This window comes from Dipodomys ordii, unplaced genomic scaffold (genome assembly GCF_000151885.1).
Source record: "Dipodomys ordii isolate 6190 unplaced genomic scaffold, Dord_2.0 Scaffold18, whole genome shotgun sequence".
Lineage (NCBI taxonomy): Eukaryota > Metazoa > Chordata > Mammalia > Rodentia > Heteromyidae > Dipodomys > Dipodomys ordii.
Window position 1 is genome coordinate 17,876,829 of NW_012267234.1, and position 19,416 is coordinate 17,896,244.

General features: G+C 50.7%; 1 protein-coding gene across 1 annotated transcript in view; it reads left to right on the top strand.

Annotated features, from left to right (window-relative positions):
- Cdh13 (cadherin 13) overlaps positions 1 to 19,416 on the top strand; it is a 739,646-nt gene that overhangs the window by 572,049 nt on the left and 148,181 nt on the right. The window contains exon 7 of the mRNA XM_013013008.1: positions 11,778 to 11,956. Coding sequence (XP_012868462.1) covers positions 11,778 to 11,956 — 179 coding nt within the window. The remainder of the gene's footprint in view (positions 1 to 11,777; positions 11,957 to 19,416) is intronic.

Here is a 19,416-nt window from a genome sequence, read left to right on the forward strand (position 1 = left end):
TTTATAAGATGATTTCTTTGTTGCTTTGTATGTCCCTCCCCCACAGTATAACCCCTGCTTTCACTGTATTTGATGTTGGTATAATTTGTGGAGGGGGGGGGAAACAAATCATTTAAATAGGGATACAGGTGGACCCATTGCGACAATGAGATGTACAAGTCGTTATGTCAAAAAAGAATTTTACAACTTTGGTGGGGGGGGAGGAGGGTTGGGGGGGAGGAGGGTTGGGTGGGGGAGCGAGGGGAGGCTGGGAAGGGATGGGAAGGAGAAACAAAGGAGGAGGCCGCAATGCTTGCTGAGAAATGTACTCATTACCTTGCCCATGTAATTGTAACCCCTCTGTACAGTATTTTCACAATTAAAAAAAAAGACAGAAATGAACCTGAACCTTCCAGCCCCCACTTCTCACCTTCCAACCAACATCTCCACGCCCTCGCCATTTACCATGTGTGTGCACTCCTCCGTAGACAATTTCTTTGTTTTTAATATATAGACATTCACATCCCCAGACAGGGCTTGCTGTGCTTTGATTTGATTACAAAACTACAGAGTTATAGAATGCAGTTTATCTTAGAGCTCTGCTCCCCTACTCTACCCAACTCCCTCCTCCCCCGGAAAAAAAAAATGTGACCGTCTTTCCATGACGATACATACTCTCATTATTTTTTAATGGAGGTTGCGGTCTTGTGATTTATCTACCTATTTCCCATTCTCAGACGTCTCCTGGGATGGTTTGCAAATGTGAACAATCCAACACCAACCTCCTTTGTGCACGGTCATTCTGTCCTGGTGCTTTTCAGTGCTGTTGGATAAATTCCAGACACTCGGCCTCCCTGACCTGTCTCTGTCTCAGACCCGGCTGCATTGCTGTAACATGGCAGCGAGGAGGAGCGTCCCTGGGGAACGGCCTCTGGACCCCGCTGAGGGACGGGACATGTCCAGGAAAGCAGCATCGAGGCACCATTCTCGTGGACTCATTCCTGCCCCCCGACATCTCAGCTCTCAATCCCAGTGTGAATAGTTGCTTTCCCCTCTTTGCTAGCCTCCATGCCACACCAGGAGACCTTGTGGAAGGTGCAAGAGCAACTTTTCATTCTTACCGTTCTTGTCAATACAGCACAATTATGCATGAGGTTCTCATTTCACAGGTTTAGGATAAGAGGGGAAAGTATTTCATCTTAGCGAAAAACAGCTCCGAATATCCACTGGCACTCTGCCCAATAATATTTTGTTCTGGTGGGGGGAGATCGCTGGTAACATGCCACCTCTTGACTACCTAGCTTATGAGTAAAGAGCCTTTCTTCGTGGCGTCCCTCCAATGGAGGAGAGGCCGGAGCCAGTGCGATTAAATTATCAGGCAGAAACACATGACTATAAATAATTGAGTGTCTCGTGGTTCTGGGCCTTCCCCTCACCCTCCAGAATGAGTATTTCCTTTATTTCGAATGTTTGTTTACTTTTCTCCGCTAACTTTAATTAATTTTGCCTTTGGCTCATAAACAGGTGAAAAGTGAAAACTTTTTTATTTGCATATATCTCGAAGCAAGCTAACTAATTAAACTTTGTAATTTGTTTCCACCGGGCTGAACCAGAGCTGTAGGAAAATGGCGGACAGAGTCACAGACTCTGGGTTGCTTTCCCAACCGCAGAGCAGAGTCCCAGGGGCGTGGGGATAGATTTGTGTCAACTCTGTGCTACGATCTTCTTCACCTCTCGGAGCAGTTGAGCGAATGGGTCATGGGTTCAGAGAGTGAGGAAGGATCTAGAAGTTGCAGACATTCCCCCAGAAAGCATTGGGTGGATTGAGGTGGAAAGGGTGTGGGAGCTTTGCCATTCTGGATACCAGCTGGGTAAAAAAAAAAAAAAAGAGAGAAATCCACAAAGTCTTAAGGATCTTAAAAAATAGGAGGACCCTTTAAAAAGAAAAGAAAAGAAATAGTAGAAAGCCGAGTACTTAGAGCCTCACGCTCGCTAGCATCGCTCCATGTCTGAGCCTGGCCTCCGGCCCCGCCCCTTCTCTGCGCTGATTAGTTGGAAATAGGGGCTTGCTTTTTGGCCCAGCCTGTGCCTCGATCATGATCCTCACATCTGATGCCTCCCACCATGGCTAGGATGCCACCGCACCCAGCTTTTGGGTGAGAAAAGGGGGTGGGTCTTGCAAATTGTCTTGGCCCAGGACGAGCTGGGGGCTCCTGCATGGCCGGGATGACTGGCGGGAGCCCCCACACCCGGCTGCAGCAGCTCCTGTGAAGTACTCTGTTCCGTGGCACCCCTTTTCAGGAGAGGGGGTGACAGATGAGACACTTGATCCGTTCATAGGATGGGGATTTTCACAAGGGCTTCAATAAAGGCTCAAGTCTAGGGTAGCTATGCTTTTAGTTGATGAGAGCAACTCGTAGAACAAAGAAGTGTGGGGCACTGGTGGCTGGCCGCTTGGGGAACTCCTTGGGCTGCCGGTTGGCACAGGGGGAACTCGCCAAGGGGGACCCGGTGTCTGTGTGTGGCATGGATGCCTGTCTGTGCAGAAAGACGAAGCCAGAAGTGAATCTGCCTCTGCTGCCCGCTCTCCACTGCCCACGGGGGCTTCCGAAGGCCCATCCCCAGGCCTCTGGGCCCAGGAAGCAGCTAACAAACTCCCCCTGTTGGCATCATGAATGTGACTTTGCCACCATTTTGTGCACCTGCCACCATGACTGCTCAGCCTCTCTCCTCCTGGGCAGCCTCCAGTCTGTCTCCTCCTCTGGGCGACTCCAAATACGAAATGGCCAGAACTGCAGCCCTGCCACGTGGAGCAGAATCCAGGGGCAGATGGACCGTCCCGGCCCTTCCTTCTGAGCGAAAGCCTTTCCTCTGAGTGAGGAATCCCAGGAAAACATTCTGATTGAGGCCCCGATCTCCTCCCACCCCTGCAGCGTGTTTGCTCTTCAACATTTTGTGGTTCAAAGAGGAGAGGAAAATACCCTGGGCACATTTTTCTTTCTTTAAGGACTGGAAAGCAATGAGGAAAAAGCTTGCCTTGTCCATGTTTTTATAGATATATAAAGCATGTGTCCTTGTGACAGAGATATTTCTTGCTCTCTAAATCCAGCAGGCCCCTGAATAGAGCTTAAGCGGAAGATGTCATCCATTCATCTTCCTGAGCCACTTTTGAAAAGATAACATAGCTTCCACGGGAGCAAAAACCCTGAGATTTAGGAGCCGGCCCTCACGTGCACGTGCGTCATTAGCTGTCCCAAGAGCAGAATGTATGGCCCTGCAGAGTGAAGCCCCGGGCTGGCCTTACAGATGCCAACACGTGCCCCGGGTCCACACACCTGTGTGCACCTGTGTTTGGGTTCATCTTCCCCCTGCTGCCTGCCCCACCCCCAATCTTGGCTGTAGAAGGACCTGCACAGAGCCTGAGACCTCGGCTAGACCTGATCTCAGCCTGCCCCCCAGACAACAAGAGGGTAACAGGAAGTTACCCCAGCATCCTGAGCTGCGGGGCTTGTGGCTGAGCTGTGCCAGCAGCAGAGAACGCTTTCCCATCCCAGAGCATGACAATGTGATCTTTGGAACAAAAGGAACGTTTAGATAACTGGTCTCAAGAGGAGGAGAGCATCCCAAATTCCCCAGCTATGCTCTGAACGTTGACTCAGGGGTCTTTGAAAACAGGAGGCAAAGGGAGGTGGCCTAGATAGACACGCAGAAGGGCCAGTAGAGGGAAAAGCAATGAATATAGTGCAGAGAACAAAGCAGCACCAAGCTGAGTGCAGTGGCTCAGGCCTGTAATCCCAGCCGTTCCAAAGGCAGAGATTGGGTAGAACACAGTTGGGGGCCAGTCCAGGCAAACGTTAGTGAGGACCCCCCCTTCCCATCTCAACCACTAAGCCAGGCACACATAGTCACACATGTCTGTAATACTAGCAACTCAGGAGGTGTAGGTGGGTAAATCAAAGGCCAAGGTTGACCTGAAGCAAAATCTGATCAAAAAAAAAAAATAAAAGCAAGCCAGGCACCTGTGGCTCACACCTGTCATCCCAGCTACTCAGGAGACTGAGATCTGAGGATCTCAGTTCAAAGCCAGCCCGGGCAGGAAAGTCCACGAGACTCTTATCTCCAATAAACCACTAGAAAACGGGAAGTGGCGCTGTGACTGCAGTGGTAGAGGGCTCGCCTTGAGCAGCAGAGCTGAGGGACAGCGCCCAGGCCCAGAGTTCAAGCCCCACAACTGACCCCAAAATAAATAAATAAATAATAAAAGCAAAAAGAGTTGGAAGTATAGCTTAAGTAGCAGCATGCCTGTCGAGGCCCCTGTTGGCCTTGGGTCTTGGGGAGCAATGCCGTTGGTCCCACCCTGGCCAGCTTGTTTCCAAGAGAATGTGCCAGTCTGGGAAAACTTTAGAGGCAGGGAAGTGACTTGAAAACCATCCATGAGATGAGAATATTACGTGTACACCAGGGGCCAGACACCATGAAAACTCTTCCAAGTTTCCTTCGTTAACCACTCTGAATGAGCACCTACTATGTGTGGGAGCCTGTTCCAGCCGGTGAGGATGCAGGAACGGATCAGACATGCACTGGACAGTCCTGCAGGGCTCAGTTCTCCCTGAGGGACAGCCAGGTGGAAGGGAAGGATTCGTGCAGAGTTCAGAAGTGACATTCGGGGTGGAGAGCAACAGATCGTGGCGAGTGAAGAGTAACTTCCTCTCCCACCCAACGTGGGTGGCCAAACAGAAGGAGCGCCATTCAGAGCCCTCCTGCCAAGTCCTCCCTCCAGCATGGTTAATTTCAGATGGCTGTGACACCCTTAGAACTTCTTCTTGTCTTCTTCCTAAAAGATCCATTCCCTTCGACTCCTAAAGCGGCTCCTTTAATTCAGTGTTATTTTATAAATGCGATCACTGCTAGCATGCATCGCAGGCCGGCAACAGCTTGCAATATCACCATGTTCCCCGATATGTATTTACTTATCAAGTCGGTGAACACGTTAGAAAAATTAGCAACATTGCAGCTCTTGCTACCACGCCGCCATGTCGCCTCCAAGCTGCAGAAGTTCAGCTCGATTGTGCCTGGCTCCTGCCCCGGGAGCAGACTGCCCCGAGCCTCGAAGAAGACCACGTCTGCGACCGGGGACAGTCACTCACCGAACAGGTGCAGCCTGGGAGTCCTCCATCAGGGACCCGCGAAGGGGAGAGGCCCTCAGCAGACAGTCTGCGGAGACAGTCCGTGAATAGTTCATGAGCCTGCCGCCAAAATGCGATTGGCAGTACCTAAGGAGCACGTGCTATGCCGAGGCAGAGGGGAGCCTGAGCCCCGAACCCCTCGCTGGGGCTGGCCTGGGCCCGGCCATGTCCAGGGCATGATGTCATCCCACAGTGAATGACATCTGCTCCCCGCCCCTCCCACAGCAGCTGGGGAATCCAGCGGCCCACAGGACACCGGGCCGACGGCAAGGAGCTGGGTCCCTGGCCAGCACACACCTTTGGTGCTAAGCCTCTGACCTCCAGGGTTGCTTTTCTACCTGCCTCCATCTAGAGCAGCAGAGCTGGTGTTCATGAACACCTTTGCTTTAGCTTTGCCCTTAAAACGGGCAGGAGAGACAAGGAGGAGAGACCCCCCCCGGCTCCCCGCTGTTCTATGGGGCAAATGAACAAGTAGCCCAAGTCAAGAGGCTGGTTCCTCAGCCTGTGTCCTCGTCCGCCTCCAGCACCACCTGAGGGGGTGCTGGGACAGCAATGACTACAAAGTCCCCGGCCTTTGGCATTGTCACAGTGACTATTTTCCCCCCATATGCACTCAGCCAACATTTACTAAGCTCCTACTGCATACAGAGCGCGGTGCTGGTGGCTTTGAAGTGTTTTCGCGGGTGGTGGGATGTGTGGGACCATCCCTGACCTCTACCCACCAGATGACAACATCACGTCTCCTACCCACAACCTGGAAATGTCCGCGGACGTCACCACAGGTCCTCTGGGAGGGGTGGGGGAGAGACAAACATAACCCCTAATGGAAAGCGACCATCTGAGGAGGACGGAGCTGACCTTAAAAAAAGACCAAGAAAAAATCCCTTCACCTGGGTTAAACAAGAAAAAAATGTGCCACACTCATACCCTAGTGCTTTGTTGTTTCTGTGAATGTAAGGGAATTGCGATTTCACATTTGAGAATTTGTAGCTACTCTCTGCTAATCCAATATAAAGACTTTTTTCTCATTAGTTTGGAATATCAGGGGCAGGCTTTCCATTTAAAATTGTTTTACAGTTTGTGCTTTAAAGGTCTTTTAGGCAAGATGAGTTAATTCAGCATTAGGCATCCTGGGTCTCTCGAAAAATGCTGAGACAAAAAGACTAAACAGGATTGTTTCAACAGGTTTGAGAGAGAGAAAAAATACATACATACATACATATATATATATATGAAAGTTCTAGATGAAAGAAAGAAATTTCCATAAAGCAAATCACGACAGGAGAGATGCCGCTGCACCATTTGTTACTTAATATCTCAAGACCAGTGATTTTTCTCCCCATAACCTGGCTCCACCACTGCCTAATTACACAACAGCTCACCGGAAAAAGTAGGACAAGAGCTTCGTGAAGCCAGAGCCCCAGCAGTAGAGGGCCTGAAATAATCATAAGGTATTTCTGTCGCCACCATCTCTTTATCCACACGAAAATAAGCCACCTTTGGAAGCAGATGGGAAACAGCCATTGCGCAACTTGTCATCATTTATTACATATTTGACTGCCAATTTGTCCTTTAAAATTTTTTAAAAAACCAACTAGCTACAAGGAGGGAGAGCAGATGCAGGAGGCAGAGTCTATTACATTTCAAATCAAACCTCTGTGATAACCGCGGCCGCACAGAGACACTTAGGGCTGCGGTTGAACGAAGTTAGCAACCACCTCAAAACTGAAGGTGTTCTTGCTCACAAGGAGAGCTCTTAGGCTCCTGTTAGACGCTGTTCCCTTCGTTCAAAGCTAGATCAAGAGTACAGACTTTCTAGAAATAAGTTAGGTTTACTTAGTTCTAGAAATACAAGTGAAGACACAACTCTACCAGGCCTGGGACTCTCCCAGCGGCCAGCCTGTTGCCTGCTTTGATGATGGAGCTGTCATTGACCCCAGCAGGAAGCTGTTTCCCCTTTTCTATATCTGTTGCTTTTTGTTTTGCTTCACCTCTTAAATCTGCCAGATTATTTAAGATGGAAAAGTTCCCCCAGGTTCTATTGTGAATTCTATATACCATCAGCTCGTGGAGGTTAATGACTCATTTACTTACACATCTTTGCTGGTTATCGAATGCTGTACAACACACCTCGCCAAAACCCATGGCTCTGAGCAACCTCCTTGCGCTGCTGGGCTTGGTGGACGATGCCCGTGGGCCACGCTCAGCTGGAGCTCGCCTGAGGCCGGAGGCTCTGTGAGCTGATCCCACACACGGACAATGGCGGGTCTTAAGTCAGCCAGGAGACCTGGGTCCTCACGCCCCCGGCCTCTCGGCCCAGCAGATGGAGGCTGGATTCTAAGAAGGCCAGCTCCACGTTGTCTAGGTCTACCTGGGTCCCGCTAAGCTACAGGAATTGCGTGCACAGCCACACATTCCTTGTAGATTGGCAACGCTAGAGTGTGGCTGTGACAATGTGGGGTTTTTCTGGAACCATGAATGGAGCACTCTTACCATATCCCCAGACACAGAACTTCTAGCCCTGGACACAGATGAGTAGAAACCAGCTGGAATATTAGAACATGCTAAAGACTTGACTGAATGGCTCTGATTTTGTCTAAATCAGTACCACCTAGCTCCAGACGAAAGCAACCGGATTTACTCTCTTGCTTAATACTGAGAATATGATATAGGCTGGGGGTAGTAGTCGCATGCCTGTAATCCAAGCTACTCAGGAGATAAAGACAGGAAGATTGCAGTTCAAGACCAGCCTCTGCCAAAGAGTTGGTGAGATCTTACCAGGCAGAGTCGCCGGCACGGCAAACTCTCCAGCTGAGCCTTTGGAAGCAGAGGACTCTACATCCCTGCAGCCTGAACAGTGCTCTCGGGAAACTGAGCCTCAGTTTATTCCTCCTGTCTGGACATTCTGAGACGTGAGAGGCAGCCTGCCATTCCTACCCCCTTACCCCAGGAGTGAGGAGCTGAGGAACGAACAGGTAGTGAGCTGTGTGGTCAGAGGTCACCTTCTTCTCTGAGCGTCTCTGAAGCTCACACCTTGGGTGATTCGGCCACAGCCATGGGGGCTGGGGTGGACCGGCTCCCTCTTTTCGCCATTGGGTGTTTTATGATCATGCGCCACTCGGCAATGCCGCTGTCTCGGCGCAGACGTGCTGTGGTCTTGCGCTGCCCCCCAGGGAATGTACCGTAGCCTTTGTCACCAAATGCAGTGGTTTTGCATCTTGATGAGTGAAAAAGCAAAACAAGAGCTAAGATTTATTAGCAGCCACAGGTGAGGAGAGCACGGGAGATGGTTCCGGAACAATTTTCCTCCCAGAATGAAGGGAGTGCAGTGATTTTATTCGGGGAGACCATCCACATTCCTGTGGGAAGGTGCTTTGTGGGGGAGGGAGGGCTGTACTTCAACATGTGTACTACTGCGCATGCTCAGTTTACATCAATTCAAGAAGAAAAGATGGCCATGTGAGAATACTTCTGGCCATGCTTGGAGTCTCTTCCCAAAAAGATTTTACCTGCAGCTGAAGGATAGGACACTTTGAAGGTGTGTTGATATAGGAGTTTGCCCCTCAGGGCCTCCCTGAGCTGGGTTGGCAAAGCCCTGTGTCAAAAACTTTACTGAGCACGGTGAAGCATGCCTGTAATCCGAGCTGCTAGCACCTTCGCTGTGCTGTTCCAACTCCGGCACTACATGCTGCCTTGAACAGCTGTGTCTTGGCATACGATCCACTTACAGAAAAAGATTAAAAAAAAAAAAAAAGGACTCTGGTACTCTGTAAGTAGTTGAATGCTATGTTTCAGGATGAAGAAATTTCCAGAACAGAATGATTCATCTGTGGTGTAGACTGAGTCCTCTGAGAGCCCAACCCCTCCCACCCTTACCCCACCCGCCCCCCTCCCCCGCTGGCTGACTGGAAAGAGCCTCTTGTTGGCAGCCCTGTACCCCACTTCTCCAGGGATGGCAGACCCTCAGTCCTAGGACAGCAGACCCCAGACCCCGCTTGCAAGGCTAGGTCGGGAGGGAGAGCCTCCCTTCAATCAGAGAGCTGCGGCCGAGGGGAAGGAAGGGGCTCCAAAGAAGACAGACATGCGTGCCCAACTTGAGCCTTCCAGCGGCCAGCCAGACCTCTCTCGCTCCCCTTCAGAAGGGACAGAAATGGGTGGTGCGGGGACCACATCCGCCTGTCATCATCACTCCCTGACATCTAGAAACACTCAGAGCTGCAAGGCATGCTGGGAGGGGAGGGGAGCAGGATCTATGAGAGGTCAGGCCGAGGGCTTGGGCAGGGCTGGGACCTGGACATCTGCCCATGTGTGGCCTGCTGAACTTGACCTGGGAGTGGTCGTGACCTCTGGGCCTGAGGAATATCAGAGAGCCCGCGCGCGGTGGTGCGGTGCATCCGAAGGTAAACATGCTTCCTGTAGAGAAGGACTGAGGCTCTGGCCAGTGTGGATGGATGCAGAGCCCCAGGTCATTACAGGCTCGTGAGTCAACTTGGTCCACACCAATGTAGCCAAAACCAGGGGCCCCCCACCACACTCCTAGACATGTGTTCATAGCCAGGCACTCCAAGAGCTGAAAGGCAGGGTTGCGTGGCTCATTTCCCAGCGGCGGTGTTAAGATGCAGTCTGGGAAATGCTGCGGGCTCTGCTCTTGGACCCACACTGCATACATGCCTCGGCCCTGCTGGGGTCCTGGGGTTGTGGACAGATCGCTTGGAACTCTTCTGACTCAGCGCAGCCATGGTCAACTCAGAGCAGGTGAAAAGCTCTGTGGTCTATCAGACATTGATAGGCACAGAACCAAGTTCTGGAAAGAGATCACCCCATTAAAGCTGCCCAGGTATGGCACCGGGGTGCTCTGAGGATCTCCTCACGGTGAGCAGGGAGGATGGGGCTCGGCAGAGGTTCTGATCCAGGGCGCACCGACGCCGGACCCCAGGGTCGTTTTCTCATTTGCACACTGTGGACCACGCACCGTCTCCACAGGCCTGAGATCCACACATAAATACTCCAGTGACACTTGATCTGGGCGGGCAGAGGCAGGGCTGGAGACGAGGCTGGCCCGTTCCCTGACCGGCCATTCAGGTCACAGCGTTTTCTGTGTGTTGTGGAGCCAGTCGAGAACCTTTGTGGGGGGGAATGTCGACTGTGAAAAACGCGACTCTCAGTGAACCTCCTGAGTCACAGCGGCTCCCAGGCCCCTGGTCCTGAGACTCCTCCATCTCCTTATCTAATCATTTTCATGTATATGTCAGTCGAGAGTCAGAATGACTTCATTTTTAGACTACTTCTTCTTGTCCAGCTATGACTTCAATTAAAGACGGAGTAAGTAAGGCCCAAATTCAATCAATTAAGCATTCATTAGACACTAGCTGGGAACAGGCAGGGTGTCCAGTGTACTTAACCTGAGACTTTGGGGCCGCGTTGGTAGGGTCAGGGCCTCCTTCCCTGCCTTCAGCCGTTCCAAGCTCACTTAGCATGTCCCTGGGTGCCGTCCGGGGCCTAGGATCGGCCTCTGAGTCCAGGGAAAGACCTGATGAACCAGGTCAAATGGAGGAGAACGTGATTCCAACAGTGGTGGAGACATAATCTTTCTCTTCAGCAATGTTATTAGACAAAGGAAGTCTGAGGAAGTGACGGAGCTAGATGAACTCTACCATTCCCTTAAACTGCTGCAAACTGTTCTCACCTGCCTTGGTCTCTTGGTTAGTTAACTGGTGGCAGTGATGAATTATGGCCAGCCAGGCCTCGCTTCTCTCGGTGCGGAGATGCCTACGCAAGCCACGCTCTGCGACTCCATCACCTTCTCTCGCTGCACCTGGGGTGTGTGATTATTTTTACCTCTCTTTTGTGGGTGTGCCGCTCCTGAGACTTGAACTCAGGGCCTGGCTCATGTCCCTGAGCTTTTGTTGTTGTTTTTTTGCTTAAGGCTGGTGTTCTACCACTTGAGTCACAGCTGCACTTCCATCTTTTTGCTGGCTAACAAGAGATAAGAGTCTCCTGGACTTTCACAGCCCAGGCTGGCTGTGAACCTTGATCCTCAGATCTCAGCCTCCTGAGTAGCTAGGATTGCAGGCGTGAGCTTCCGGCACCAGGATTTATTTTTGCCTCCTTGTATGTTTGGCTTCCCAAGTAAGATCCAGGACACAGGGGATGAGCTCTTTTTGCCTCTGTTTTCCTGACTTGTGGCCCAGGCACATGTGACAGACATTCTTTTGTTCATTTTTAATGTTTGGGGCTCTGACATAATTTTATTCGTATATGTTAACTGGATTTTCGTCTCTGTGCAACCACGTACTTCCCTAAGAGCTCTGAAAGCGACGGCCATCCCAGTAAGCCACAGCCACTGAGGAAGGGAAGCCTGGGAGAATAAATGGCACATCAGCGGAAGGAAAAATTAAGCTGTCATCCCGCCAAACAGCGCCGATTTCTTTTCTTTATTTCAGGTCTTTTAATGTGATAGAGTGAGGAAGGAAAGCCAGCTTGGAGCCGAGCCTGGCACACGCTCGCTGGTTGTGATTCGGAACGTGACTGGCAGGTCTGTCCGTGGCTGTGGTGGTCTGACCATCCCGGGCCCATGGTAACCAGCCCCGCCCTTCCCTCCTGTCTCCACAGGGACCACGGTGATGCGGATGACAGCCTTCGACGCCGACGACCCCGCCACCGACAATGCCCTCCTGCGCTACAACATCCGTCAGCAGACGCCTGACAAGCCGTCACCCAACATGTTCTACATCGATCCCGAGAAGGGAGACATCGTCACGGTCGTGTCCCCCGCGCTGCTGGACCGGGAGGTGAGCTCATGAAAATGCAGCGAGGTTCCAGGCCGAGGGACCGCGTGGGAGTCAAGGGCACAGAAACGAGATGTTTGCACCCAGCTGGCCGGATGGGGAAACCTGTAGCGGGAAGTGGGACCCGCCGATCTCAGTGGCCAGGTGGATGTCTGCGCAATTCCCACCCGGTGCCTCTGTGTCTGCTCCAGACACAATTAAGTCCTTAGGCTCTGGACTCTGCAGATGAGGAGAGGCGGGGGAGAGAAGGGGAGAGGAGGGGAGAGGGAGGGAGGGGGAGAAGAGGAAGGGAATGGAGAGGAGGGAAGGAAAGGCAGAGGAGGCTCTGTGCAAGATCAGCTGAAGCTGCGTGGGTGCAGACTCGGGTGACCGTGCCACACTTCCTGGGCACCGCTTCCTGTGTTCCCTTGGGCCTTCTCTCCTCCTCCACCTTGGGCCCTGTCCACACCGCGCCCATCTCCCGGACCCTGTGTCTGTCACAAGAAAGCTGTCTCTGGACCTCCGTCGGTCCGTCCACACCTCAGCTTTTCCCAGTGATTGAAGGTTTTCAGAGATCACAGCCATCACAGAAAGACTCAAAGTTCAGAGGTGTTTTGTTTCTTTGCCCTCAATTTCCAAGTTCTCGGGAGATCGCAGACTTGGGGAGCCTTCTCCATGCACCCGGGCCTCATGAGACAGTCGGGTGTTGAACCTGGTCCAGCCACACACTTCCTCATGACCCTGCTCAGTTCAAATCCACCCTTAGCTCCCCATCCATACTTAAGTGGGGAACCCCATTATCCAGAACCCACCTTGAGAGCTCCAGACCCTCTTCACCCTCCACCCACCCCAGGTCTGCTCCTTGCCAGACTTCCCAGGTCCTGAGATCCTGCCCAGGCTCAGCCCTGGGGGTGCCCAGGCTCCCCCCACAAGCCCTCTGGCTCCATGGAGACCGCCATGCCTCCTCCATGGCTCACTTCAATACCTTTGGTGGAGGCCAATCCTCAGTCCAGAACATTCTCCTGCCCTCCGCTCGTCCATGCTGGTCATCCACCCAGGGTGTGGGGTAGATCGGCCCCTCTGAGTTGTGCAGTCTTGTTTGTGATTTTGCCATCACAGCTTCTCTTTGTTCTAAAGGGAAGTCTTTTATAAGTCTATATCTAAGCCAAAGTCATCATGTAGAATGTCGTTCATGTTTTAAAGTTTATTTGGGGGACAAGTGTATTTCTAGCTTACCTCCTTCCAGCTGGTTGGGGTGGGGGTGTGGTGATGAGAGTTGAATTACGCGCTTCTAACCGCAATACATAAGCAGCCCCCAAAACAAGAGAAGTGCGTTTAATAGCAATGGGAAAATCAATGACAATGAATGACGAGCGTCACTTTTCCGAGAGGGTTTCCAGAGTTCAGCGCCGGTGCGGCAGCACTGCCTAGTCTGCGGGAGAGAGAGGCCCAGATTCAGAGCGTGCACCAGGGAGGCCCCAGCGCCCGGTCGTTAAAGGGACAGAAGGACGGGTTACATGTCTGTCCCGTGTGTCCATGTCACATGTCCACGGCATTCCCGCAGCTTGCAACGTCTTCATCTCCGGGAGGCTCCTCCCAGGGTGGCAGGCCCCTTCGAGGATGTGGGATTATCTGCCATTTTGTTTCTGAGAGCCGATGGGAAGGCATGCTGTCCTAGGTGTGCTTTGAAAACCTTCTAGGCTGGCTGGGGGGTACAGCCTAGAGCTGTGAGCCATTCCTTTTCAAGAAGGCATTTTGTGTAGGACTCTGTGGGCATTGATGTGAGTCACGCTGTGTGTGTGGGGGGGGGGGGGGAGGTAGTGGGGCTTGAACTCGCAGCCTAGATGCTCTCCCTTAGCTTTTTCACTCAAGACTGGGGCTCTACTGCTTGAAGCTCTACATCTGGCTTTTAGTGGTTCACTGGTGATCAGACTTTCTTGTCTGGACTGTGATCCTCAGATCTCAGTCTTCTAAGCAGCCGGGGAGACAGGTGTGAGCCGCCAGTGCCTGGCTTCAAGCTTGATTTTGAGTCTGGCTGCTCTCCAGTGGCGCGGTGTGCGTTGGCGGCCCTGTGCAGACAAGCCACGCCCCTTTGGGAGTGGCCAGGCTGTGCCAAGGGTTCCAGATCCTTCACCCCACCGGAGCGAGGGGACAGCCCTGCAGGCCCACTGGTCCCCCTGCACTTGGCTGACAGGATGTGGGGTTTTCACGCCGATGTTCCATGCGGTGGCCTCTCCTCTCATAGTCATCTCCCGGGGAGGATGCTGGCAGGAAGCACTGGCAAAGGGGAAAGACGGAGGTGACATAGACGTGACATAGAAGTCCCAGGAGGCAGTGGGCACGGGGCAAGCCCTCGGTACCTGCCCAGCTGCCGTCTCTGTCTTTCACGGTTCACTTGGATAGAAGGTCGGCAAGGAGGACCAAGGCCTGGTCACTCTCTCTTCTCTGTGTCAACATCACTCCCCAGGACGCCTCTCCTGGGGCACGCAGAGGCAGGTGCCGGCATCCGACCTGCTCCTGTCCCTGCTCCAAGGCCCAGGGCGAAAGGGATGCTGTCTGCCCGTCCTCTGGCATGTTCCCAGCCTCTGCACCCGACGGTGCTTGAGAGTGGTTGAGCGTGGGCTGGAAGGAAGGACGTGAGAGCGAAGCAGATCTGTGCTAAGACTGCTAAGCTGCAAGATCAACAGTCATGGCGGCTGATGGTCCTTTCACACTGGAAGCTCAGTATTAATAATTACCACCTTTTACTTGGAAGCTTGGCTCCCTGTCTAGTCCTAGCTTGACTAGGTACTTTCTTTGAAATCCTAATATACCATACATTCCATGAAGAGGAGACCTTGGATCTTGGTTCCTTGTACATATTTATATTGCCAAACACCTAAGAATTGTTAGATGGATCGATGGATGGGAGGGAGGGATGATGGACAGATGGATGGATAGACAGATAGATGACCTATGTTCCTTCCATTTATATTATCTCAGAACAACTACCACAGTTAAATAGACAGAGTATTATTATTTTAGGTGCCAGCTTAAATCTACCCTTGTATAATCATCCAATCATCTGATTTCTCCACTTCATGTCCACCTGGCTGAGAGCGGCTCTGGGCTCTAAGAAAGGGGATGTTGACCCATGTGATAAATGGGATTCCCATACTGGTACCTTTTGCTAAAGTAGTCGGGGAATTGATGGGATAAAATAAGGGTCATACATCCTACTCCATGAGATTGGGTTCATAGGGCCCTGTTTTATTCTCTTTCTATAGCTATACTTAGCCACTCTATTCTAGAGACTCCATCCATGTTTTTAAACTATGTCTGGCTGCACTACAAAATAAAATCAGATAAAGGTTTCTAATGTTTGATAAATGGCTTATTTAGTTGATCATATTGGCTGCCAGACCGAAAATCACCAGCAGAAGCCTTCCAACTTTTCTGAACATAACTACAATTTGCAGCTCTTCAGGGCAGCTGATGGTCAGGGATGGCTGAGGGGAGGGGGGAAGAGGAGTTTGTTTGTTATTAGTTTTTTGTGAGTTTTTTTTCCCCAAATGGAAACCATTTCCAAAAGAGTTCCTTAAAAACCAATCTTGGCATATTCCTTGTAAAAATATCATTAGTCTTTTGATGATGTTAGAGCTGAGTACTTGCCTTTGTTTGAATTTGCTTTACCTTATTGCATATTATCTTCCAGATAATCCAGCCAACCCATAAAAATGTGCAAACAGAAAAAAAAAACAACACTAGGACCAGGAAAGTCATTTGTTTTTTTATATTTTCAGCTAGTAGGAGATTTTTCCAGAACATTTCTCTTTTTTTAGCCAAATGTGAAAATTAAGAGGATTTTCTTCCTTCCATGTTAAATGTCACATATGAATTTATTTTTAGCCTTATGTTCATTTATTTGCTGCAAGGTATTAGGAGTCTTCGAGCGTGTCAAAGAAGAAAGCAGAATGTTCAGGGAACAGCTCCCACAAAGCAGCCGAGGAACAGGCCTGCATAGTTGCACCTTCTAGGAGAACTGTGTTTGCACAAAGCAGCCCACATTCAAACATCGCCACGTGGGTCGCACCTCCAGAAACACGCTAAAGAAATTGTGATCATGGTAACATTGACTCGAGCAGGCTGGGAATAGAGAGAAGGCATTTCCCCCTTCCTTGAATGGAAATTAGAAGCAGTCGTGATATTCTTAGGGAAATAAATAATCTAATCTGATGTTAATACTTTTCTCATTACCATCATGTTTAAAACATTGGCAATAATTACACACAATTCAATCATGCTTCCAGGAGCATTCTCTGTCTTTGTTGTGGTGGGTGGGGCGGGAATTAGTTAGAGATAGCACCCTCACCGTTTCTGCAAGCTATTTACTCATAAATATTTTGGTTGGGATAATCTCCATTTTTTTAATTACTTGCCACTGAGAAAATAGAGGAAGAGAAGAGCAGCTGTGAATAAATCATCTTACTAGTCTTAAAATACCACATTGCCCTTGCAGATGAAGCATGGTGGCCAGTGCACACTCTGTCCAGTGTGGGCGGCATTCCCAAAGCAGGATGCCCAGCCCGGGCTCTGAAATCGAGTTGCACTCCTGCCATGCTCCTGCTGATGGCAGTGTGGAAACAAACAGGAAAGGCTGGGCCCTCTGCCTCCTCACTCTAGCTAGAGACCAGAGGACTTGGGCGAGTCTCAGGACCCCAGCGGCAATCCTAACCATGTACCCCTTTGTTCCAAGGTTGCCCAACCGCTGATTAAACCTAGGGCTAGGGCTGTGCCTAATCTCCCAACATGACTTCATCCCAGCTGAAGCTGCTCTGAGAGGCCCAAATCACAGGCATGGTGCTGGCCTCGGACTGTATTCAACCTGCGCCTCAGGGTTTGGCCCTGTCACTTGGCACCTCTAAGCCTCTGTTTCCTTATCTGCCACACTGAGGAAGGATCGTGATAGTCCTTCCTCCTAGGCTTATGAAGACTGAAGGCGTGTCAAGCACCGGCACAACACCTAACTTGTCCCCAAGTAGTCTCCACATATTACTTGAGAACAGTTGTTTCTGCAGTGGGCAATGAGGTGGGGGAGGGCGGGTTGGGGGAACAGACTTCCTGTGCTCTACAGGAAGTGCATCTGCCTGCCCAGCAGAGAGCTCAGGAAGGTTTTTTTAAGTTCAATGAGACACAGAGGTACCCAGCTTCCAAACATCACGGATAAGTGTTGGGCGCATGTGTCCTGAAACCTACAGCACTGCCCTGGCCATCAGGCATGGAAGCGGGGCCGAAAGCAGTAGACACGCAGAGCACCCTGCTTGCATGGGGGCTGGAGGGTGGAGAGGAGGGGTGCGGGAGCTGCAGGAGCGGGCAGGATGAGGGAAGAACAGCCTGGCCAGAGACGAAGGAGACGGGGCAATGCCAAGCGGCTGGTTTCAGAGCTCAAAGGGCTGCTGGCGCCATTGGGAGGATTGCATCCTGGTACAAGTAGGGAAGCACCACCATTGCACACAGCCCTGTTACATATGGAGAGAGAGGTCCTGGGCGGATGGGAGGCGGTCAGGGGTCTCTGGGGGTCATTGTGGATGCAGACTTGAGACACCCCAAGCCTGCTAAGCAGATTCGCAAGAGATGTCCGGTCCAACCAAGGGGGTGGAGGAGGATTTCCCTTCAAGTCTACATTCCACAGCTTTTTAGGTTACTACACAGCCTGCTTTGTTTCTCCTCTGCTCTTTCCCTATTAGAAAACCTGTGGTCACTCATCACCTGTTAACTCAAGAGACCCAGCTCTGTCATAAAGAGACTCAACTTCTGGGAGTTCACACATACTTAATTTTCTAAGCTTTCTTTTCTTTTCACTATTTTTTTTCTTTCTGGTTTTTACATGGAATAAAATAACATGCATAGTTATGCGGAATTTAGAGTGCTTCTGTTTTTCTATGATTTAAAGCTCTCTGTGAAGTACCCTAAAAAAAAACTGAAGATCTATCTTTTTTCTTTTCTTTTCTGGGAAAAAAAAAATCTCATTCTTTTAGAGCACTCTCTCCCCCATCAGCCAAGAACTGTGATTAGAGTTATTGTGCATTTGTGTGTTGATCATAGCTCTTGTGGAGTAGGTGCGTAATTCTTGCTTCACTGGCAGGCTTTCCAGTGTTTGAACCTAAACAACATCATTCTCTTCTCCATCCCTGTTAGTGGTCCTGGGGGGAGGTGCCCCGTCCTCCATTTAGGAAGCATTTCTCATGGAGTTCTGACTTAAACAGGAAGCAAGAATTAGGAGCAAGCTTTCTCTTGCCAGATGAAAAACGACAGTCATTTCAGGACCTCTGAGCATATTCCCTCCCAGCCAGCGCGGGGTCATCTCGACAGCTGTGGTGAGTGTCCACTGTAATGCACTTCAGAGAAAGGGGCCCAGAAGCCACCACCTCCAAGTCAGGCAGAACAGCAATGAATGGGCCATTTCCGGACATTGCAACGTCTCAAAATGCCCAGCAAGCACGTCGCTTTCAGTCTGTTCTTACCCACACCATGCCTTAGGAGAGATGTCTGCAGATCACGTGTGAGTTTGAAGGCTCACAAGGACTTGCCCCTCTTCACTGGGAATCCGGCACCATGGTGAGAGACCGCCCAGCACAGGGTCATCTGGGGTGAGAGGTGAGACCAGCCGTTTCTGCAAGGGCCAATTGGTCTAGGCTTGAAGCGCAATGAGAAGAGCTGAGGATACTGCAGATCATCGCAGGCAGGTACTTACATGGTTTGTGCCACCATTGTGCACAGAACATGTGCAAGAAAGTGGATGGGACTGGAGACTATCGTGTTAAACTAAGGAAAATACACTCGGAGAGACAAATACTGCAAGCTTTCTCTCAGAGATTGTTTTTAATAAGCACAAAAGTAGAAGGGAGACTATTTGAAAAGAGAACGCACTCCAGAGGAGGACAGAAGAAGAAGAGAGGTCGTAGTAGGTAGGGTGAAGTTGATCAAACTATATTCTATCAAATATCACAACAAGCCCAGTATTTTGTACAATTGATGTACACATTTTCAGTTCAGCAGCCATCACAAACTAAATAGCAGGCCAGATTTGACCCCTGGACCACAATTAGGCAACTGTGGCCTGAATGATTGTCAGTCGAAGCATTGATTCATCCGTGTCCTCGTGTGTCCGCTCCACACGCTGAGTGGCATTTGCTGATAATCCCTGTGGAGAGCGGCCGATCTGGTCGGGAGCTGGGTCACGGGACTGGCTCTGCTTTCACTTTCATGGCAGCACAGTCCATTTCTTGCTTAATGAAACATCAACATAACCTCAGTAATTAGCTCTCAACTCCAAGTCTGATGGCCATAATTAAAACAACTATTCAACTTAAAAATAGAAAGATGGACAGTAATTGTTTTGTCTATACACAGACTAAATGTTAGGGGCAGTCATCTGGGAAAGGCCCCGGTAGCACAGAGAACAGGTTTGCAGGGATCTCGGCCGGAACAGAGACTTTCCATGC